We start from the raw sequence: 25,430 nt of genomic DNA on the forward strand, positions 1-25,430 counted from the left end.
TATTTGGGAATTTCAGGCATTTTAAACTTTTTGGGAATTGGCAAGGGCGCTGCACTTGGCTTCCAGGGTTGTTGCAAATACTTGTCAATATCCAGAGCTTTGATTACGGGAGGTACGCCATGTATTTTCTCTATACTTTCCTTTTGCTCCTTCAGTTGTTTCTGCAAAGTTAGTACTAAACTTTGTAAATTAAAATTATTTGGTATACCTGACCCTCCATCGCGAGATTCATTGGGTATTTCTCCACTTCCAGAGTTATCGAGTCACGAATGCGGATTCTCCAAAGTTGTTGTATTAACTGGTGATGGAGTTTGTGCTACGTTAGGTAATCCTCTAACAAAAGCTTGCAGTGCTTCGTTCACATGTTCAGCAATCAACTGCTTCAAAGCATCCTGCTCAACGTTTGGTCACCTCCATGTTGTCCATCAGTGCGCGAAGCAGACCTTTTCGGTGAACTTTCACATGAGTGCTGAGGAGTTCCCGTGGGTGTGTGATGTGGTGGAGTTCCACCTTGTTGATTTAGCTGGTTGTTCTCGCTGGCAGTTGACATATTTGGTTGTTAAAATTGAAGTTGGGAAAGTAAACAGATTATCAGATATCGGTAAATGGGCTGGTAAGCGCTTCTCGAATAGATTCCTTTCTCTTCCCTGGACACCGAACAAAGGGAGGTAGAGAAGAAAACGTCCTTCGCACAAGTTTTTTTGCTTCATGCGTCCTTACTAGTAAAAAAGGGGCTCTTCGACCAAGAAGGCATTCTGGTAGGAAGGCCGACAACTACATAAGTCGCTATCCATCCAGGAGAGAAGCAAGCTACCTTTCTTTGATCCCCCTTCTCGGGCAGGGAAGAGAATATAAATGGACCGCAGATGGTAGTTGTGGTTGATTCGACTTGTCATAATAGAGGTGAACGATCAGAAGTGTCCTCTAATCACCACGACGAGGATGGTCTCTCTTTTAGTAGATTCAGCTATAAATATTCATGAAGAAATGACTGCGGGAAACTGAGTAGGTGAAGAGTCTCTTTCGAGCGAGATCCTTTACCACGCCTAACTAAATGAAAGAAAGTAAGAGAAAGAGTGGCCGCCTATTTCTCATGATTAACAGAAACGAAGGGTGAGTGCAACGAACTAGAATTTTGGACCAGTCTTGTAGCGAATAAAGGAAAAAGGTAAAAGGAGCTCCCCTTTTTCCCTAACACATATTAAAGCAGAGTAGACTGATCGGACGACATGCGCATCAAAGAAATAGAATGGATTTAACATCGATAGAAAGAAAGTCCTTGTCTTTCTCTGTATCAGTAGTAGCATCAAGGCCATGGTGTTCAGTTGGAAGCCTAAGCCAAGAAAGTGCGAACGAAGTGACGGGCCCCTTTAGAAGATAGGGGGCGGCTTCTGCGCTCTATTCGGTCGTAACCCGGTTCGAGAACCTTCTCTCATAGATTCCCTAGAACCAATTTGTTTAACCCAAAAATAATATTTCTCGGTCAAAGTCAACATCAAGAAGAAATCGGGTTACTGATAACCAAAATTTATTTTACTTTCTTAGTAATATGAAGAATAAGACAAATAATAGAAATAATTGACAAGGAAAGAAAACTCAAAGCCGATTGATGTTCTCTCCCAGAATTGCGGTTGGAACCTTTTGAATAAAGTAAAAGAATAATTGCATATATTGATAAAAACTCAGATATAATTGCAACTTCCCAAAACCCGGCGAATACAAGTCACAAGCTCTATAAGATAGTACTGAACATCCCTATGCATTAGTGTCTATAAAAGGATAAGAAAATAAAATAGACTAGATAGAGGGGGACCCCGAGGCTGCGAACGCCGGCAGGTATACCTTGAATTCTCCGACCTGAGCTCGCCTCACTAGTGCCTGGACTTGTAGGAGGTACTTGGATCTACTCAAAAAGATGTGCAGAAGCGTAGCCTAAGTACACCACAACGGTACCCAATAAGTGTCAATCCTAACCTCGGTAGTGTAGTGACGAGGTCGGGTCAACGCCCTACTCGAATAAATAAGAAACTGAACGAGTAATTAACATTGTAACAATAATAATAATAGAAATGAAACAAGTAAGAAGGGTACCAAGACTAACTACACTGATCTAAGGAAAATAATGCATCACGGAAGAAAACAAGGAAATGTTATGCCAAGGAAAATAAAGCAACCAAACATAAGTGAAGTAATAGCGAAGTATCAACAAGAATCACTACCGAGATACTGCCTCGTAGTCTCAAATCACAAAACAATTCACAATATTTTCTTATATCACCGTGGAGCCTTGCATTTAGTTTTGAAAATCATTTCTCTGAAATAGCTTCCCGCATTTTAGCCCACCTTATCACGCCCCGTGGCTTCAAGTGGTTCCCCTACTAGCAACACGTGTATCAAGCCCACCTTATCTCACAGCATGTGTTTCAACCCCAAAATCTTATACCACCGCATGCGTATCAATATCACTACGTTTCACAAATCGCACCTTAAGTGCCCAATATCACAACTTGCCAAAGAATCAACAATAACGGTGTTTTCACAATAAATAGCCCATGGCTCAACGACAATGTACACAAGAGTCTCAACAAATAACAATCAGAAGTGAATAACTCAACAAGAATAGTATTTCACAACTTAACACTTTGCCTCAATGTAAATCACAGCCTTTATAACTCAATACCAATTTCAACAACAAGATATTCCAAGAATAAGAACTTCAAGTAAAGAATTCAAGGTTTAAATAATGAATATGGAATAAGGAAAACAAGAGCTTCAACTAAACATGTAGAGCAATTAACAAGTAAGAGATAAGACAAGTAGAGCATGTGAAAATAGACGAATGATGATGAATATAACATGTTAAGATAACTTAATTAAGGCATGAAAGGAATCTACATAGCTAAAACTGGTAAATTTTCATATTTACCCGTGTACACACTCGTTACCTTGCATACACGGCTTCCACACATCACAATTATCACAAAACAACAGCAATGCTAAGGGGTAATTTTCCCACACAAAGTTAGGCAAGACACTTACCTCAAAACATGCTAACTCAATCCACTAATAGGCCTTTCCCTCAATTATCTAACTCTGAACGGCTCGAATCTAGCCAAAATAACTTCATACCAAAAATATAAACTATAGGAAACTATTTCGAACAATAAAGTTACGATCTATACAAAGAAATAAAAAATCAACTCAAAAAGTCAACCCGGGCCCGCGTCTTGGAACCTGAAAAAAATTATAAAATCCGAACACCCATTCGATAACGAATTCAACCATACAAAAATTACTCAAATCTGACCTCAAATCGCCTTTCAAATCCCCAAATTTTAGCCTAAGATGTTTTCATAATTTTTCCCCAAATTTCCAACTCAAATACTTAATTAGATAATGAAAATAACAATAGATTCATGGAATATAATCAAATTCGGGTTAGAATCGCTTATCCTAATGATTTCCTTGAAAAACTCTCAAACAATTGCCACAAACCGAGCTTTCTAGGTCCATAATATGAAAATGAAATTCAAATCCTCGAAAACCCCTTTTCTGCCCAGCGATCCTTGCTTCTGCGGGCCTGGGGTCGCACCTGCGACGCTGCACCTGCAGAATATCTATCATAGGTGCGGTTCCAACTTAGGCTCTGAAGGCTCGCACCTACGAAACCCATATGCGCATCTGTGGAAGGCCAGTCGCACCTGCGCGTTCGCTTCTGCAAGCCATTGACGGACCTGCGGTCCCAACTGGGCAAGGTCAAACTCGCTCCTGCGGCTCGAAGGCCGTTTCTACGATGTCTCAAAGTGCGCATGTGTGATTGCACCATACACAGCCCAACTTCAGCAATCACACAAGTCTAAATTTGATCCGGATTCAATCTGAATCACACCCGAGACCCCTGGGACCCCGTCCGAATATACCAACAAGTTTCAAACACATAATGGACCTACTGGAGGTCAAAAATCACATCAAACAACATCGATTCTATGGATCACAACCCAATTTAAGCCTATGAGACTATGAACTTTTGAATTCCAAAACTAATGCAGATTCATACCAAAACAACTCCGATTGACTTCAAACTTTGCACACAAGTATTAAATGACATGACATACCTATTCCAACTTTTGGAATCAAAATCCAACCCTAATATCAATAAAGTCAACTCCCGGTCAAACTTTCCAATCTTCCAAACCTTCAGCTTTCTAACTTTCGCCAATTCACGTCGAAATGACCTACGGACCTCCAAAACAACGTCTGGACACGCTCCTAAGTTCAAAATTACCATACAGAGCTATTGGAACCATCAAAACTCCATTCCGGAGTCATCTATATAAAAGTCAAACTACGGTTAACTCTTTCAACATAAGCCTCCGACATAGGGACTAAGTGGCCCATTTCACTCTGAAACTCACTCGAAATCAAAACCAAACATCCCGGAAAGTCACATAACCACAATATAACATAGAAGAGGCAACGAATAGGGGATCAGGGTTAAAATACTCAAAATGACCGGCCGGGTCGTTACAGTAGTCCACGTGTCATGCCCTGTCACCTTGATGGTAGTCCACGTGTCATGCCTTTTTTTCACCAATACAATTCCCGAGCCATCACTTAGAACGAGAAAGTCAATAAATGGCAATGACAATAGTAGTCAAGTGGAAAGCGCAAGATAAAAAATAATTCATTATCGCTAAAAGAGGAGATACACTCCTTAATTGAGTTTATATCTAACAAAAGCACCTCTCATGCAGCATCAGAACCAACCATTGAGAAGTGCATGGATATTTTAGAAAATATTTATGGTATTCTTGCAGGGAGTGATATTTTTAACTGTGCTATGAACTTGTTGACACAGAAGAGATACGACATGCATTTTTCAAATTGTCTACTGATGAAGCTAGTAAATCTTGGTTGAAGTATAACCACAGACGATCATTTGTGCCTAATAATCGTTCTAATCCAGTATGAGAAGTTTTTGTGATGACTTAGCCATATTACACTAGCATTAGATATTATTTAACTTGCTCTTTAAATTATATGCATGGAAGTTTATAATTTTTTTATATTTGGTGTCATGTTCATACATAATGGTGGTATGATTGTTTCTTGTTTAGACATTATATGTCTTTATTTTAATTGATGACTATCTACTTTAGAGTTAGCATTTGTCATTTTTAACTCACAACAGTATATTTTTTAATTATAATTGATGACTCTCTACTTTAGAGTTAGCATTTGTTATTTTTAATTCATAACATTATGTGTATCTATCTTATTTTCAGCTTAATGGCCCGCTGGAATATTGACAAGTTGATATTTAGTCATCCAAATGACTTGTTAAATGACGAAAATAAAGAAGAGCAAAGTCAAGAAGATAAGGAGTGGATGGCACTATGTCAAATCGCATGTAAGAGTATATTGATATATTATGAGAAATACATTTGCAAGGAACCATGTCGTACATCTAAATGCACTGGGAATATATTTATCCATGATATATTACATGGAAATGAGACTCGTTGTAATCAAATTTTCGACTGAGGAAGTCGGTGTTTCTTGATTTAAGCAAAGATCTAACTGATAAATATGGTCTTAAACCCACACGTGGGATGTCTATGTATGAGGAGTTAGGGATGTTCTTGTAATTTATGCACATGGTGCCGGGAATCGGTTAGTACAAGAGATTTTTCAGCACTCAAGAGAAGCATTCATAGACATTTTCATAGTGTTCTAAAGGCCATTGGTAAGCTTGCAAGAGATATAATTCAACCACATTCAAATTATAATAATGGTGCAGGAGATCACAAGCCATGTAACCAATGATATCTCCTTTTCTTTAATAAAGTAAGTTACCCATTTTTAATAATTATATTATTGCATTTTTACATTATAACTCATGCTGTAAAGTTACATTTAATTTATCCATGTATATATTTTTAGGACTGTATCGGAGCACTTGATGGCACGCATGTAAAAGCAAGATTACCTCAAGGCCAAGAGATACCATATATCGGGTGCAAAGGTTATCCTACTCAAAATATTCTCGTTGTTGTCGACTTTAATATGCGTTTTACATATGCATGGGCTGAGTGGGAAGGAACGGCTCATGATAATCGTATATTGGATGAGGCTCTTCGTAGACTAGAACCGAACTTTCCATATCCATCTAGGGACAAATATTATCTTGTTGACGCATGATATTCACACATGAAAGGATATATGACACCATACAAAGGGGATAATGTGAGATATCACCTCGCAAAATTTTGTCGAGGTGCGACACGGCAATTGCGAGCCCCAAATGGACATAAAGAAATGTTCAATTATTTGCATTCTTCTTGTAGAAACATTGTAAAGCGAACATTTGGGGTATAGAAAGCAAGATGGTCTATTTTGAAAGACATGTCTTTCTATCATATTGACACCCAAAGAGATATTATACTGGCTACAGTAGCGATTCACAATTATGTTAGAAAGAAATGTAAAGTGGACAATGCATTCCAAGAAGCTGAAAATGAGAGTTATGTGCCACTTGTTGATCCCGATGTTGGAAGATCTGCATCTCTCAGTATTGCAAATATAAAAATTGTAAAAAATGAAGGAGATAATAGTTTTTGGATGGCAATTCCTAATCTAATTGCCAAAGATATCTACAGTAGTTGAATGTTTTAGTTTAATTTGGTAGAAACAATACGCATTAAATATTTATTTTTTCTCTTCAAATACTTTGTCCTATTTAGATTCATTTGTTTATTTAGAAACTTTTGTCAATTTATTAATTATTATATAACTTATAATTATATGTTTATCATAAAATAAATTATATTTATCATAAAATTATCTTATCTAATCACATTTATATTTAAAATAAAATGACAAATAGAGTATTTTGTATTTTAGTTGATCTCGAATCTAAAATTTTAAAAAAATTACACCCTTATAAGTGTAAAAGTTCTATGATTATTTAAGTCATTTTAACATAAAAAAGAGCTTAGAACAACGACTTATATTATAACATAAAAAAGAGTTTAGTGGGATAACTTATTATCAATTTATTAAATAACACATCTATTTATTAAATTAATTTTAACATTTAAAAGTGCTTTTGCCACCTGGTGCTTTATCACCTGCTTCAAATAAACTAATCCAAACGGGCTCACCATAGCACTACCTGTGCGAATGCCCCACACCCCCACCGCCGATATACTGACCTGGTCGGAGGTCCCGCCGGCAAACAACGCTGCCTCCGTCCTTTGCTCTCTCTCCGGCGAATAAATCGCACACCTCCATCTCATCTGTTTGAATTGATTCACAAGCTAGGTTTTAAGTGGGACTCTTCTCCTAACCTCGTGAGTTAATCCATCAAGCTATTGAAGCTTTTGTTCAATGGGTGAACTGTTCAATAAAATCCGAAACAACAAAAAAGGAGAAACTTTTGATGGTGGTGGTAGTGGTGGCAGGCTGGCAGCGGTGGTTGCGGCAAAAAAATAAAAGATAATTAAAAGCTTTTGACTCCAGAATTGTTCATATCTCTGTTTTACACTAGCAGGAGAAGTGTCAGTTTACGATCAATTTTAATGAACAAAATGTGCCAGATGGAGCTCAAAGTAAATCTGATAGTTCAGGTGAATTTGAACTTTTTCCCTTCTCTTTATTTCCCATTACTACTCAATTTTATCTCAATATTACACCTATTTGTTCTACCAAATATCGTCAAATTGCGATCCTTGGCGTCATAGTTGTCATAGTATATAGTGTAAGGGTGAGATTGAAGGTAGGGAATAAAAAAAGAATTTATAAAAAAAAAGAAAAAGAATTGGACTCTCTGATAAACCAGCTAATTGATTAAGCCAGTGGTTGGTTGCTAACTAACATGGTTTCTTATTTATATCGTACAATCCTCAAATAATATAGATAAACACTCTTCCCCAGATGAAACCTCATTTCTATGAAGTCCAGTGTTTCTTTCTATATATTGAATTTTCTTCTGTTCACTCTAAAATGTTTTGGTTACAAGAGAAGACATATCTTAGCTAATATAATTTGCCAATCAGCTACTTGAGAATAACCAATATGGTTTATAATATATATCAACACCCATGTGGTATAATATTATATTTCCTTAATGAACTTGTCATCCCATTTTTTTAAGTCAAGTCATTCTTTCGTTATATTAAATTTAATTCTTGGTAACATAATTGAAGACACCATTTCAGTCACTAGAGGTATGTCATCGTCCTTTGTCTTTCACTTCTTTCTTTGATTTATTAATCTGCAGTCTCCATAAACCAGCTAATGTGAACGTGCTATATAATCAGAGGCGGGCCTAAAGTGTAACCTATGGGTTCACATGTAGTTTTTACCCGGATCATATATATGTATTAAGAAATCCACAAAAAATATCCATAAATATGTGGAAGTCAACTTGTTATTATTGTATATTAACTTGAGGTTGCTGTAGAAATCCATAAACTTCAAATTCTGGATCGGACTCAATATATAACCAACATGACTTATAATGTATTACGCCCATGTGGTATAATATTATATTCCCTAATTGAAGTTGTCATCGTACTTTAATCCAGTCAACTCTTTTGTTCTTTATATAGAATTCACTTGGTAGTTACTTGATTGCCTACACTTGCAGCCCTTTAGAGGTATGCCATTTTTCTTGTCTTCTCATATCCTTTTTCTAGGTTACTATCCTATATTTTTTGTGCTTTGTCCATTTGTTGATTGTTATTGATATTCGTGTTTCTTGTATTGTTTTCTCCAAGTATTTGTTACAGTATGTGTTTGCTTTTGCAGTTGCTTGCGACCTTTCAGCACTGCTGTTTTCCTTATCTGAAGGTTAGTTAGCCTTCTTGTCTTTCTATTACTTGAAACTTTTGTATATCATCCTTGTACAAGGGGGTTGATCTAGGTTTTAGGTCCTAGCACAAGAGCAAATCTAATATTAGGATAGATCTAAACTTTTGGAAAGTCCACCTAAGGTGGAGGTCGGACTAACTTATATCAAGGTGTTAAGGGGTCGTTTGGTAGGCTGTACTAAGTAAAATAATCCCTGTATAAAAATTTAATCTGTCCAATACAATGTTTGGTTGCTCAATTCAATTTATGAGGATTACTTATACCTCATAGGAGGGCTTAGCTAATACCAAGGAAACCAAGGGATTACTAATTCCTGCATTAACTATATCTGGATAAGATCCTAAAATTACTAAACCGCCCCTCAAACCCTTTTCCTAAATTTCTTTATATACAGAAAGAAGAATATTCAAGGGTATAATTGTAAAGAAGGTTTTGTACAGTTTTAAACCAAACACAAGCTTAGATTATACATTGCACAGCTAATTTTTAATACAATGAACCAACACTTGATAAAAAATTAATCCCAGCACTACAATCCCTGCATTACTAATCCCTGCATTACTTGTGTTCGTGCCAAACGACCCCTTAAGAGTTACAAGTAATGAGGAAAACGAAATTATAAATTTGCGACTCGATACTATTTGTGTCTTATAGAATTACTGATGCTAGTTCATCGATATGTTTTCTATTTGTAAATGTGTTCTGGTCCTCTTTTTGTATTTTGAAGAGTACTTGGAAATTATACATCAATTTTTGCAGAGCTTCTTGAATCAGAAACATGTCCTAGTCGACGTAACATAAACATTTACCTCACTAGGCACAAGTTCTAGAAGTAACGTTTCGACTTTTATACCTAGGACAAAAGAATTCATTGTGGAATTTTGATGCCTTCGAATTCTATATGGATATATAATTTGATCCGAAATTCAAGTATATATAGTTCTCTTTCCAGATTTTATTGATTGGAAAAGCCACTTGAAGACAACATAGGCTGCGATATGTGGCAAGTTTTTTTGGTGTTTCTTCCATTACATATACATACTAGTATTTGCTTGTTGATTTACTTTAGAAAGTTTTTCATCTTAAAGTACAAGAAAAACTGTATTGCTATTGACTAGGCACTCTAGACCACCTCTCCCCTTAATTTTATGTCCTAGGCAAGTGCAATACATTTCTACACCGTGCAACTTTAGTGAATGGGCCATAACTTTGTGTATTGATGACCAAACCATAGGAAAGTTGAATTAAAGGTTTAGAAGTCATGATCAAATTCTTTCTAGATTAAGAGTTAAACCTTTTTGAAGTTGAGTCATGTCTTATTCATACTTATTCTCTTGTCGATTGCTCTATTTTTCCAGCTTTCCTTTTGTTTCCAAAGCTCTCATTCATTCCTTAAAGCGTTAAAAACACATTCGCACATGATCATTTTGACATGATATGCTTCAATTTTCATCTAAGAGTGGCTCGAGGATCGGGGTGTTGCAACTGAATTTGCACTGCAACCGTACAGTAGAAAAGTACTTGAAATTTTGAGGGTGAATGTAAATACTATTAAATTAAGTGGGATGGGGATAAATAGTTTTCAAGAGATCTTCACAAATAAAAATTATCTTATGTGTATATAAATAACTTGGAAATATGTTCTAGGTGCTTCTAAAGATTGGTATTATTTACTTAATCTTTAATGGAATTTCAAGGATTAGAGAGCAATGATTATATGGAAAAAATCATTTGTGGTAACATTGATGATATGAATAAGAAATGGACGCAGTGTCTATGAAAAAGGTACCCAAGAACTTCCAATTTTACTGGCCCAGATCAGCGTGCTCTTATCTCTGTTTTTGCCTCCCTTTTTGCAACTTTACTGATCATGTTATTTATAGCACCATTGACTTCGTTCAACTTGCAGCTTTGAGGTCATAATTGGAATACGATAGATATGGCTTATGCTAGTGTTGCTTCTCTTATGAGAAAAATAGAACTGCTCCTGACATTCAACTCACCAGGGCGATCTCTAATCCGTGACAACATAGCAGAACTTATTGCTCTTCATGGAAAGATTAGTTCCTTGAGAGTATTTCTCAAGAATTTCGAGAAAAGCAATGATTCTGGGGAAATGACAGATTTGGAAGCACAGATAAAAGAAGTTGCAGAAGCTGTTGAACACACAATTCAGATGACACTGACTGAAGCTGTAGTGGCAAATGATGAAATGCAGAAAGAAAAGGCACATGAGAGGTTTTGTGATAGCCTAAAGCAAGTAGCAGAGGACATTGATCGTGTCCAGAAAGAAACAAAAAAGATTCAAGATAAAGGCAAACAAGCATCAAAGGAATCTTTGGTTCTAGATAGTTCAACAAAAGATATCCCTAATTTGAAGAACAATATGGTGGGACGTGATGATGAAAGGAAACGGTTGTTAGAAAATCTGACTAGAGGCTTCTCTGGTGAACCAAAAGTCATTCCAATTGTCGGGATGGGAGGTATTGGTAAAACAACTTTAGCTAAAGAAGTTTTCAGTGATGCATCCATTCGATCTCATTTTGATGTTCGTGCCTGGGCTACTATATCTAGCCAATACAATGTAAAAGATATCTATGTAAGCCTTCTGCTTTTTACAAAAGAAACAAAAGATGAGAGAGTTCACATGAAAGATGAGGCGGAGCTAGCAGACATGCTACAGAAAAGTTTAAAGGGTAAGAGATATTTAATTGTCATGGATGACATGTGGAACAGTAAAGCATGGGATGATGTGAGACAATGTTTTCCAAGTGAAGATAAAGGCAGTCGAATATTGTTGACTACTCGTAACACTGAAGTAGCTTGTTATGCTGGTACAGGAAATCTTTCTTTGCAGATGGATTTTATGAATCCAGATGAGAGTTGGAAACTTTTTAAATGTACGGGCTTTGCAGATGTATCATTACCACATGAGTTCGAGACTATTGGGAAGCATATCGTAGACAAATGTCAAGGGCTGCCACTATCTATTATCGTGGTTGCTGGGCTTCTGTCCAAATCTAAGAGGACACTAGAAGATTGGAAAATTGTTGCTAGAGATGTAAGGTCATTTGTCACAGATGATCCTGATAAACAATGTTTACATGTGCTTGGGTTGAGTTACAATCACTTGACCAGTGATTTAAAAGCATGTCTTCTGTATTTTGGAATTTTTCCAGAAGACAGTGAGATTCCAGTGAAGAAACTAGTGAGTTTATGGATGGCTGAAGGGTTCCTGAAGTTGGAAAATGACTTACAAGGAGAGGCTGAGAAGTGTTTACAAGATCTCATCGACAGATGTCTAGTTCTTGTATGCAAGAAAAGTTTGGATGAAACAAAAATTAGATCATGTAAGGTTCATGATCTAGTGTATGAGTTTTGCTTGAGAGAAGTTCAAAACGAAATATTTTTTTCCTTGAGACAGCTGGTACCTGGTAATCCGGACTATATTTACTCTGATCATTATAGGATCCTTTTTGTCCCTCGATTGATAACACAGCAGACAGATGGTGACAATGAAAATTCGTGCAATCTAATTCGTTCTATTTTCTCTTTGTATAGTACTTATTCAACTTTTATTCTTGAACCAGATATTGTTCATTGCAATTTTCTCAAAATTTTGGACTTGAGTCCCATAACTCTTGATGTTTTCCCTCCACTGATACTGTGCCTCAGTTTTTTGAGGTACCTAGTACTGTCCACCCATGGTGGGAGGTTTGACATACCTCCAGAAATTTGCAGGTTATGGAGTCTAAGAACATTCATTGTTGAAGGGTATCGTCCGACGTACATACACTTTCCTGAACAAATTTGGGAACTGTGGCAATTAAGGCATCTCGGAGTGTATCAGTTTGATTTGCTAAATCCTCCAAGTATATCTGTTGACGAAGAGAGGTGCTCGGAATTTTCAAACATACACACTGTTTCCGGCTTGTGTGTAAGTAGTTGCACAAAGGAGGTTATTTCAGGGATTCAGAATGTTAAAAAATTAGGAATCTATGCAGATGAATACGAGTTTAAAACATTTCATGGATCTAGACTTTTTGACAATCTTGCGAATCTACATCAACTTGAAACATTGAGTCTTAAAGTTTCAGTACCGCTGCAGACGAAGATTAATAAAGTGCCAATGACCATTCCTAGTGCAAAAGCTTTTCCAACGACGCTCAAGAAGTTGAAGTTGGACAATACTTGTCTAAGGTGGGAGGACATGGATATCATAGGTGAGTTGCCTGACCTTGAGGTGCTGAAGCTAATGTTAAATGCTTGTTGTGGCCAAGAGTGGCATCCAATTGCAGGGGGTTTTACTAGGTTGAAGCTTTTGCTAATTAAGCATAATTATCATCTCAAGTACTGGAAAGCCACAAATGACAATTTTCCTGTCCTTGAGCGCCTCGTGATTACATATTGCACTGAGTTGGAAGAGATGCCCATTGAGTTTGCAGATATGGACTCACTACAACTAATTGAGTTAAGTTACTGTACAGCCCAACTTGAGGCTTCTGCTGCACGTATTCAACAAGAACAAGAAGACCTCGGAAACAAACCTGTGGATGTTCGTATCTCAGATACATACAATCCATGTAAGTATATCTTTATCAAGGTTACACTCATTTCTCATTTCCACAAGGTTACGTTACGTTATACAGTTGTACTTGTTCAATTGCAGTGCTTTTGCTTGATTTTCTTCAAGTCGTAGTTGTAAAAAATAAGTATTTTCTGAATGCTCTTATTCTGAATGAACAGGAAAAGTGGACTTTTCGTTTTTATTGCGTGAATATAAATTTTGCTGAATATTTAATTAAAACAATTGTCAAATCGTAGTTGTCAAAAATAGGTATTTTCTTCTAATATGACCAAATAACTATTTTGATTACTGAAATTAATTTAATAAATATGATAATTAAAAATAAAATGGTCTTGAATGCCCTTGTTTTGAGGCTTCCATGCATAGGGAATTACTATAATGTTTGAATTATCGAATCCTACAAAAAACTTGAAATGGATTTGGAAACTTAGAACTCCCGACAAGATTAGGTTTTTCATCTGGCAATGTTGCCAAGATAGGCTTCATTCTATGGACTATCTTAATAGTGTTTGGCATGAATATTTATCCTACTTGCACTGTTTGCAAAAGAGAAAGAGAGACTGTCCCACTGGTTAGATATCCTCAAAAGCCAACAACCAAATTTTAAAAAAAGTTATGGCTTAACAGAAATGCTAATAACATTAACAATAGTACAATACTGATTATCCTCTTTCAAGGTAATTGGTTATCACTTGTTGCATTGATTATATTACCCTCTCCCAGAACACTACTGAAAATATTAGAACTATTCTTATTAAATGACATCCTCCTCTTGCGGGCTACTACAAACTTAACATAGATGGTGCTTTCATTTGCGATAGCAATCAGGGAGGGATAGGAGGTGTCTCCGAAATTGTAAGGAGAACGGGTACAAACATTCTTATTCACTCGGTGTGTACAAACATATTTATGCTATAACTCATACTCATGTTTGATGTTATTGCTTATTGCTGCCTTGTTTCGGTTTTCTGTTTGCATTACTTAGTGTTAGTTTTGTTTTTTCGCTTTGATTGTCATATTGGTTTGCTTGTTATTGCCCTTCTTTTTTTCCTCCCTGAGCCTAGGGTCTGCCATAAACAACCTCTTAGAAAAGGCAAGGGCAAGGGCAAGGTATGCCTACACTCTACCTTCCCCAGACCCCACTTGTGGGACTATACTGGGTTTGTTGTTGTTGTTGTTAACTCATACTCATGTTGAGCTCTTTGCTTTAAGACATGGACTGGAGATTGCTTACGCTCGCAATCTACAACCTTTGGGGATTGAAACAGACTCCATTGGAATTATGCAATTATTACAAAACAATTCACTAATATAAACCAATTGTCCATGGCTGCAGGTTGGTAATGTAGAAGATAGGGCACTCAATGCTCCGATATAATTACGGGGAGGGAACAAGTTTGCACATTTTGGCTAAAGAAAGGATCTAAAGCAGCAATATCTCTTTTGAAAAACTTATTCGGATAGTAATTGTAATAATCTAGCTTGCTTTGGGAACCTTTGTGTCATATCTAACAGTGTTATCAAAGGCGAAAAGCGCAAAAAAGCTCTAAGGTCCGTTGGGGCTTTAAGCGCAAAGCGCGAATAAAGCGTGGGCTTTAATGAAAAAAGGCGCAATGGGAAAAAAAGTAAAAATATGCATGTAGTCCAAGATTAATCATTACAAGCATGAATAGCAAATATATGGACAAAGAAATTGAAAAAAAGATACGTTAAAAGTGAAATATTAATTGTTTAAGGTCACCTTTTCAGGATTACACTCATTGGCAAGGAAAAGTATGCTTTAGAGCTTTGACGCGACACTATAGTGCCCACAAAGCGAGGCGAAACGCTCAATGTGTTTTGAGCCTCGCTTCAAGGCTTAAGCGCGCCTTTGACAACGCTGATATCTGACACCAGTAGTATTAGCACTAGTTCTATAGTAATCAGAAACAGTCTCTCAGCCCTTCCAGGGTAGGGATAACGCTGCGCACATACTACCCTTGCCAGACCCCACTTTAGAATTATATTGGATTGTTATTGTTGTTGTTGTCTATAGTGAGTGGTTTATTTCTATTATTATATTGTAACTACCTTTGTGATAGAAAAATAGTTTTTGCCTGTATAAAGAAAAGGTCCCAAGATATTTTATTTCTGTAATAGTGTGACCTACTCTAATGATGATGCTGATGATGGTGATGATTCTGACGCATAATATAATGAAGATGGACGACGACCATACCTGAAGAAAATATTCAGATTTGTCATGGATATTTAGCTAGCGTTTGAACATAGATTTGGTTGAAAAGTGAAAAGAGTTTTTGAAGTTGTCTTGAAAAATAATTTTTGGAAGTTGAGGTTGTGTCCTTCCTGACCCGAGGGTCTATCGGAAACATCTTTACCCTACCTTATTAGGGGATAAGGCATGAGTACACACTAACCTTTCTATACCCCACTTGTGGGATACTATTGAGTTGTTGTTGGAAGTTGAGGTTGTGTCTGGAAACACAGAAAATTCTAACATAATATGCTGAATTATGCAACTTCTGCGTACAAACTTCCAGCATATTATGTTGAAACTCTAATACATTATGATATTCCAGCACATTGTGCTGCTGGAATCTCATATGTAAAAGATTTGAACTCTAACATATAATTTTCTCGGATTTTTAAGGTTTTCGTCCATCTCTTATGAAAAAATGGCTAATTTTTAATTATTTAAACTGTAGCTTCAATTAACAACTGCAATTATTTTTTATTTTTTCCCAGCATAAAAAGATCTTTCTTATTTCAATTCTATGTACAATAAAATTGTTTTGTGACTTACGATATTCAGGCAAATAAAGTTAATTTTCTTTTTTGTAAGAAAAGAAGTAGATTACGGAATATTAATTAGGGCTACTTTCATTAACAGCACGCTATTAAAAATATAATACAAAAGAGTAGCATTAATTCATGATTAACAAATATGGCAGTAAAATATTTATACATATAGCAGATTTAATTCAATTCAAATCAGCAAGAATCAAACTGTTTAGAAAGGCAGCCCTAGAATTGTTTCTCTCCATTCCATAACATGTTTTATGTTTTCGTTAGAAACCAATCCATTCCATAACAGATTTTTTACTTCCCATACATGGACCTTTTTATATAATGTAATGTAGCAAATTATACATCTTTATATTCTGATGAAATAAAATACATATATTATATGAAAAATTATAAGTTATGTTTGTGGCATATATACATTATAAATCATATATTTTTTTAGGAAAATATATATATATGCATATGTTGTTTATATACGTCTTTATTTTTAAATATATATCATCGATCCATTCCATAGCAATTTTTTTCCTTTTTATACATGGACCTTTTTATTCAACTTAATCCTAGCAAAATTATATATCTGTATATTCCAATGAAATAAAATACATATATTTTGTGAAAACAATATAATGTATGTTTGTGGTATATTATAAATCATGTGTTTTTTAAAGGAAAAATCATGCACATATGCATATGTAATTTATACACTTATTTATATTTAAATAGATATTATTAATATTCCATTTATATTTTTCAGTAATATAACATGTATATTTGTATAAATTATCCGTATATATATATAGTATATGTGACATATTTATTTTCTTCATTAGTGGCATGTTAATATTTTAGATTAAATTTTATGTAAGGTATATGCTAGCAATATAATTTGAATAATATCAATATAATAATGTATTATGATGTATATATATATATATGACATATTGATGGAATATTTTACATTGTAAATTATCACAATATAATATATTTGAAATATATTAAAGGCATATTTTGAGTTAAAATAAAATTGTACAGAAAAAAGTTTAAAACTCAAAAAAGAAAAAAATATTGAAATTCTCATTGTGCGGGATTTATTTTTGAGATATTCTTCTTTTAAAATCTTTGATATATTTGGGTAACTATTATTTATGAAAGAGAAAAAAGAAAGGAAAAAGGTCAAAATTGCCCCTATACTATTGTCAATTGGTTGCTTGTGCCACCCGTTATACTTTTCGGCCATTCTCGTCCCTACCGTTAATGAACTTTGAATAAATACCCCTAACCCTAACGTCTATACACTATGGCAGCTGACCACATGAATTTTATCCAAGTCAGCTGCCATGTCAGCTTCCACATCAGCGGGCCCGCCAATTTAAAACCCCACAATACCCATTTACTATCCGTCTCTTACCAACAATTAGGGCTCAGATGACCCCAATCCTTTTCCTTCATCTTCAGTGTCTCAAAGAAGTTGTTCTTCCCAAATTAGGTGTCGTTGTGGCATCTTTGCAAATCACTTCACTTCAACGACTCCATTAAACCCTGGAAGGCGATTTTTTAAATGTCTGAAGACTAAGGTTAGTGATTGTGTAACAAAAGATCTAAATTAGTAACTGTTTGCTCTAAATTATAGTCTAATAATAACGATCTTAGTTTCTTCTCTGATTTTTTATTTTCGACAAAATCGTTCTTGTGGTTATTTTGAATGGGAAGATGAAATCTCGTTTTCCAATGATTTAGTTACAACTAAAGATGTAACATCATCTTGGGAAGCTATTAAAAATGATAGGGATAAATTGAAAGAAGAATTAATTGCCCTGAAGGCTCTACACAAAGCTGAAGCTGCAAAAGTAACGAAATTGGAAGAGAAGGTTTTGAAGACGAGGATGATGCTTATGATCTCATGGGAACTTTTTGTTGGATTTGTTGCGGCGTCGATGATGAAGTGAAAGTTGATGAATCTTGTTGATGATGCTAATGAATATGTTTTGTTGTCAATTTTATTGTCGTTTGGAATTGGATGAGAAGGTGTTATGTATGTTGTTTTGAACCTTTTATATTAGACCTTGTAATCTTAGTTAATGTAATTCGAATATATTAGTTATCAAGAATTAGTTAATGTAATTCCAAGTTATGAGCTTGTAACCGTTTACATTAGAACTTATATTAGTTAATGTAATCTTAGAAGTTGTCAGTTCTTTTGTGATGAATTTTTTGTATTATTAGTTGATGCTATGGGTTGATGAACATAGCATTTATGTCAAAAAGTATGGACAATTTCACAACTCCATTCCCAACCTAAAATCTGGACAGTTTCACAGAGGCCTTTTTGTGCCAAAATCTGGACAGTTTCACAACATTTTGGTCCAAAATCTGGACATCTTCACTACACCAGTTATGTCAAAATCTCGACACTTTTACAACACTATTTTGGTCCAAATTCTGGACAGTTTCACAAAACAACTTGTTAACAAAATCTGGACAGCATCTATAACTCATAAATGAACACTTAAACAATTCATAAACACTAATTTCATTCATCACAAGGGGATGTCACATTATCACCCCAAAAACCTACATAAACAAGTGACAACATGACATCAAGTTTCCCAACCTAAACATTCAAACTACATTAAACCACAAACAAGGGGATGTCACATTATCACCCCCAAAAACTTTCACAATTAGGTGATAACATGACATCCGAGTGAACATGTCACTAACTAAGCAGCCGCACAAGTTTAACAAGTTTACTTGGCTAATAGTAATTACATCACAACCAAAAATATACAACCATAATAGAGTTTAGTTGATTTACAATCCAGAACACCAGAACAACTCGTCTTTAAGTCTGTTTCTTCCCATTACCCTTCTTTGCTTTCAACTTGGCCAATCTTTGCTTGTTAAGCTGGTTACCAGTAATAGCATTTTTCCCTTCCATTGCAGCTTCTTTGGTGAGAATGGTAGGTTTGATGGCTCACTCACACCACTGGCATCACCAACAAATCTGATTTCTCTTGTTCCAATTGATGTACTTTGTAGTTGCCTCAATTGTAGCCTAGTCTTTGCCTCAGAGATACTTCTTGGCCTTATAGCTATTTCAGGCTCAAGCTCAAGGTCAAAGTCTGGGTAGTCAAAGTCCGGAAAAGCATTGCAGCTTGGTTCTTTCCTCTACACTGAAGGGGTTGGCATGAACACCATGTTGCTAGATTGACTTGTTTGAGTAGGCTGACTTGGCTGAGGGGCTGACAAAGGAATTTCCTCATCATTGGCTTCTTGTGGCACTGGTGCAGCAGAGGGAGATCTGGGCTGTTCATCATCAACTTCATCAAGTAAAGTTCTCTTCCTCTTTGTCTGCTTCCCTTCTTCTTTCCTCCAATGGACTGCTTTCCTTTAGAATGTTGTTAGTAAGACAACAAGTTTTGGTTAGTTGTTGAAACTGAAAGAATGATAGAAAAAGTTATGGTTTTGATTACTGCCGCACCTCCTTTTTACACACTCGAAGGGATATAAAGGGAATTTTTCCAATTTAAGTGACATTATTCGAAATGGGATTATTTATTTATTTTTATTCAGTCGCTACTTGGGATAGTTTATTTGGTATCCCAAGTCACCGGTTTATTTTAAATCCCAAATCGAGGAAAATTTTGACTTTCCTTTTGAAGTCTGCGAACCAGAAATTCTGAATAAGGAATTCTGTTAACCCGAGGGAAGGTGTTAGGCACCTCCGGATTCCGTGGTTCTAGCACGGTCGCTTAAACTATCATAATTGGCCTATTATCTGATTTTAATACATGTTTTAGCCTATAGTACAATTTAACTCATTAACCGCTTTTAATTATTTTTAGGAAGATTCAACGTTATCTAAGACGCGTCTTGAATCGCGTCACATGAAATGCACCCGCGATCCACGACACATTTTATTTAACGTTGTTGAGAATTGCAGTTGGGTCACATGAAATGCACACCTGAGTTTAGGAAATTAATTTTAAAATAGCGCGCCTAAAGCAACTACGCGCTTTCAAGTTAATAACAAGGTTTGCGAGGGCCATGGAAAATTCAACTAATGACACACCTCTATTTCTAAAGAGTTAAAATTAACTAAATGAGGGCCATGAGTTTTGAGATTTTATTTGACATGGCACGCCTCGATTCTTATTTCAAAGGGCTTCATTATTCGAAGTTGTTCTAAAAGATCAGGGAGCAGTTTACATAGTATCCAACTTCTCAATTTCCATTGTCAAATTAACAAAATTGTTAAACATTTGGATCTTCAAGAGAAGATTATTTCTCCTTATAATTTTCTGAACAGCTTAAGCTATTCAACTTAGAAAGTAATACTTCTCCTTATTAAGTTACTGATTAAGAAAATTCGTCTCTTTAGCTATAGGTCTAGTTTTATTAACAACACAAATAAATTGCTGAACAAGTCAACATGCTTATGATGCAACAACATATTAACTATGTCTACGAAAACAAAAATAAAAAAGCAAAGAAGTAGTTCTATTTGCGGATTAACAAGGCACTAGGCAACAAATCTTTCCGAGAAATGACTCACTTAAAAAAGGGTAAGAAGACTACAAGATCATGACTTCTCAAAGAAATTAATCATTGTTTGGCTACAAGAACAATCAGAAACACAGATATCACTAATAAATAAGTTACAAACAATAAATTTATCCATAAAATCACTCAATTTAAACCGTGTAACAGTATAATAGAGCTCATGCCGAAGAAGATTTCAACTCTTAATTTCACCAATGAACTTTTCATTTTGATTTAACAAACAATCAGCGAAAATGAATATCACTAGAAATGAGTTAAATAGATCGGAAACTTCAACGGACCTCTCTGAAGGGAACTTCGCCGGAAATCTCGTAACTCCGCGAATTCCTCAGCTCGACTCCGACGTACCTTTAGACGGAAAATTAGTGAATTTTTTGTGACTTATATGATGTTTGGAAGCTGGGTTTAAAGGCTATTTGAAGGTGAGATTTCTAATGGAGTTTTGGGGTGATCGTTAGTTGGTTTAAGGTGAGGTCTTGGATATCGAGAAGGGAGGTGGCTGCTGCTTTGTTCTTCTTGATGAAGCTGATGCACAGCTCCTTTTTTTTTGTGTAATGAAGGATCAGGTGTTTAGGGATTAGATACTATTATATAGGGGTAGGGATTAGGTTAGGGATATGGGCCTAGGGATTATGGGCTAGGGAATTGGGCCAAAGACTAAAAAAAATGGACTACAAAATTTATAAAGATGGGATAAACCAACCTAAAACTAATTCCACCTTCTAAAATTATATACAATAATAATATAAAAATATAAAACTAATTTTAATTAATTGAACTAAACTATAAAACATAAAACTATTTTTTGTATTTTTAAGATTATATAAAAATAAAGATAAGGTACTATTTTTGTATATTTTTATTTAAATTTACCAAAGATACGTAAACTAAAATATTTTTGTAATTTTTATTTTTTTTTGTAATAAAATAAAGTAAAAAAAAAGTCAAAATCAGTTGAAATAAAGATATTAAGCCTAAACTAAATATTTACATGCTAAGATATGTAAAATCTCGGGGAGGGTCAAAAATCACATGTCTACAATTACCTTTGCACACCCTCTAGCATTATGTCCAGGTTCACCACACTTGTTACATGTCATTACCCTCCCTTTTCTTGACTGAGATCATTGTCCTTGCCTATTAAGTTCCTCTTTTTTTTCTCTTGTTCTCTTAACCTTTTGTCTCCCAGTCATCTTTACCAAAGGTGGGGGAGCCATGTACTATGAAGGTTCAATTTTCCAGAACTTTTCTCCTCTTACTGGTTGTAACTTATGTGAGTAAATTTGGAGATAAGTCTCTTTGGTAAGGTACCAATGAATCTGACTTAGAGGGTCCACTTTCTTGTGCAATAATGCACATATTGCATGAGACAAGGAATGCCACAAAGATCCCATGCCCTACAGGTACATTTCTTTAATCTCAAATTCACAATGTGCCTGTCACTACTTTCAGTCACCTCATATTCATGGTCTGCACTGCCATTAACATGACACTTCAATGCAATCCTCATGAATTGGTTGTACAACTCCATGGTTTTAGGACTGTATTCATTTCCCCATGACATCACCTCAGCTTCATGTTCAGTAATCATATTCATCACCTTGATTCTAATATCCTCAAGCATCTTAATGATTGGCTTGTGCCTTGCTTGCAAGATCTAACCGTTGAATGACTCAGTCAAGTTGTTGTCTACAACTTGGTTCTTGCAAACAGTATCAAAGAATGCCCTACTCCAACATTTTGGTGGATACTTCAACAAATCCTCCACAGCTTCCTGATCGCAGCCAACTCCACACTACTACAAAGTAGGAAGAGAGGGTCGCAATAGCTTTTACCCAATATAAGGGTCGGGATCGAATTCCTCAGAGAGCTAGAAATTGGAGCTGGGTATGTGTCTAGACTAGAATCGTGTAATTGTTCCAAATGTCACTTCCATGCATTTTTAGGTTTTTGATTATAAACTACTATTATCAAACTATTAATTGAAACTAAATTAGACTACGAGATGATTGCTAAAGTTGTATCTAATGGGAAGAAGGGCACTAGGGTCGTGACATCACCTAGGTGGCTAATTGACGGGTAGATGTTACTAAGGTTCGATTGACATAATTGGGGCTTATGCTATAACCGTTGCACAATTTTACCCACTCTCACACCTCTTGGTAGAGAGAGTGATTTTGCCTAATTGACTCTCTCGAGACCAAATGGGTAGGCAAATTAGATCAAGCAACTAAGGTTCAAGTAGGGTGATTACTCTCTCGAGGTTTAACCCGTTAATTTGGGACTATCATTTCTCATGAGTCCATCCCAATTCCTTGTTGGGTCAATTTTGGAGACTTAGACTCTCTTTCTCAAGAAGAGTCAAATCCACAAAGCTCAAATCAGTGTTTGCAACCACCAATTCATAGATTAAAACATAAAATCAACCCAAATAGCAAACACCCATAGTCAATCTAACCCTAGATGGCAACACCCATCAATTATCCACAATAGGGTTGAGCCACAACCCTAGCTAATGGGTTTAGCTACTCATGCTTGAAGAAGAAAATAAAGAAATAGATGAAGAACAAGACATATTAATTAAATGCTAAATTAAAATACAAGAATCTATCCTTAATTTGAAGCTAAGATGCCAAAAATGGCTACAGATGAAGCTCCCACGAGCGCAGCTCAGTTCTGGCGTTAACAGCTACCCTAAAAATGGAAAAAGGTTCTATTTATACTAGGCTGGAAAAACTGGACAAAAATACCCCTGCGGGGTCAGTATGGGCCGCACAAAATGGACTGCGGCCGCACTAGGCTCTTGGACTTCAACTCTAGGCTCTCTGAACTTGGGCTCCGCGGACCGCGTAGAATGGACCGCGGCCGTGGAGGTCTCTAACGCGGTCCGCACAAGTATGACCGCGGACCGCGCAGCTTGAACCATGGCAAATTTTAACTCTCTGAATCTCTCTTCCGCGGACTGCACAAAGTGGTAGTGCGGCCGCGGAGCCTTCACCGCGGGCCGCGCAATGTGTACTGCGGCCGCGTTGCCTGAAGCTTGGTTTTTCCATCTCTCTGAATCTACCTAGTGCGGACCCCACAAAGTCGAATGTGGCCGCACTAGGCCTTTTTTTGCCCTCAGTTTGCCTTGTCTTTTATACTTGAGCAGGTTTCACTCCTTTTGAGCCGAACTTTGACATTTCGTCACTTTGTCGATCAAACTTGCAAACAAGCACACTTATGAGCCTTTTGGGACTATTTTGTAGCAATTTATAACCAAAGCGTAAGCAATAAGGAGCATAAAGCACTACAAAATCCCTAGTTATCAACTCCCCCAAACTTAAACTTTTGCTTGTCCTCAAGCAAACAAAACAAGACCCACCCCTTAAGGGGAAATCCAAGTATTTTCAGCTATCCTAAAGTAACCTCAACAAGCATCAATTGGGACTAACAATTGCCCTCAATACGAATGCATCATTAACAACATTTAACCTTTGAAAAACCATGGATTAAGTGTGACACAAGAGCATCAAGAGTTGATTCGTTACATCAAAGAACTCTCTCAATTAGTTTGGTCATTGTGGAACCCAAACTCACACGTCCTCAACTCTCCTTAAGCAAACCTCACCTTTTAGAATATGGACACACAAATTGAGGTTAATGAGAATTCACTCATCTCTCTCAAGAAAAAGTCACAAGTCCGGCTCTAGGTACCATATGCTTGCCCCTTATGTAAGTATCCACTAATGTAAGCTTCATTCAACTCAAGATCATATAGGGCTTTTGTGGAGTCATTGTGAAGGCTTTGAAGCTAAGGGTAGGACATATTTTTGTTCAAGTGGGTTCAATCTTCCCTTAAGCACTACTTTTTGATTCATTTGGCACAATACTCTTGACTCTTTGAGTCTTTTCACTTCTTTATAAGGGGTTAGAGAGACACATTGTCACTCTTTCTTATGCATTTCAATCCATTTCTCCTTTTTCAACTTTCCACACCTTTCTTTCTTTGCTTTTCTTGAATCCCTTTGAGATCATTTTCACATTGAGCATTTTGCTTTTCTTTCTTTTTCATTGCCTTTCGTTCTCTTCACTTATGTGCCTTTTTACCACGTTGTTGCACTCCTCGTCTCTCCCCCTAAACTTATACTTTTGCCATGTGCTACAGGAAAGATTTGGCTGCCAAGAGAGGGTATCCTTAAGAACGGGTATAGGCTTGTATTATGGTTCTTGAAAGAAGAAGGTCTAGGGTTCAAAAGGGTTAACTAGAGATTATATCATTGGTAGGCTATGGAATTGTTCAAAATATCATTTGGATCAAGGAGAGTCTATAATCACTTCTCAAGTCAAATTTCACCTCAACAAACATTCGGGGAAAGTTCTAGACCATTGGCTAGGAATTTGGACTCGCAATTCGATTTCTCACCACACAGACTAAAGGATTGCTAAAGACATAGAGTCGGGGGCCCACAACGACCTTAGATACGATTTGAGCATACAATGGTCCCGAAAAACCACTTGATGATTATCGGCCAACGCAAGAGTCTCAAGGCCACAACTTTCACCATCCTAAACACAACATTTTGTCTTTGACCATGGGATCAAAGGCAAATGTGCT

The 25,430-nt window shown here is 36.3% G+C and overlaps 1 protein-coding gene across 3 annotated transcripts; it reads left to right on the plus strand.

The window, feature by feature from the left end:
• On the plus strand, nt 7,133-14,987 carry LOC109226488 (putative late blight resistance protein homolog R1B-16). Of its 3 annotated transcripts, XM_019391250.1 has the most exons (5): nt 7,133-7,628; nt 8,613-8,660; nt 8,812-8,853; nt 10,784-13,457; nt 14,799-14,987. In XM_019391250.1, the coding sequence occupies exons 4-5, from the start codon at nt 10,814-10,816 to the stop codon at nt 14,804-14,806; spliced, it is 2,652 nt and encodes an 883-aa protein (XP_019246795.1). In that variant the 5' UTR covers nt 7,133-7,628; nt 8,613-8,660; nt 8,812-8,853; nt 10,784-10,813; the 3' UTR covers nt 14,807-14,987. The 3 variants fall into 3 exon arrangements, with proteins under 3 accessions (XP_019246795.1, XP_019246796.1, XP_019246798.1); XM_019391251.1 differs by lacking the exon at nt 8,613-8,660; XM_019391253.1 differs by lacking the exons at nt 7,133-7,628; nt 8,613-8,660; nt 8,812-8,853 and having other exon boundaries at nt 8,867-13,457.

Source organism: Nicotiana attenuata, chromosome 6 (genome assembly GCF_001879085.1).
Source record: "Nicotiana attenuata strain UT chromosome 6, NIATTr2, whole genome shotgun sequence".
Classification (NCBI taxonomy): Eukaryota; Viridiplantae; Streptophyta; class Magnoliopsida; order Solanales; family Solanaceae; genus Nicotiana; species Nicotiana attenuata.

Bases quoted from the DNA above. Each gene is read 5' to 3' on its own strand.
- LOC109226488 (XM_019391250.1), top strand. From the start codon at position 10,814: ATGGCTTATGCTAGTGTTGCTTCTCTTATGAGAAAAATAGAACTGCTC.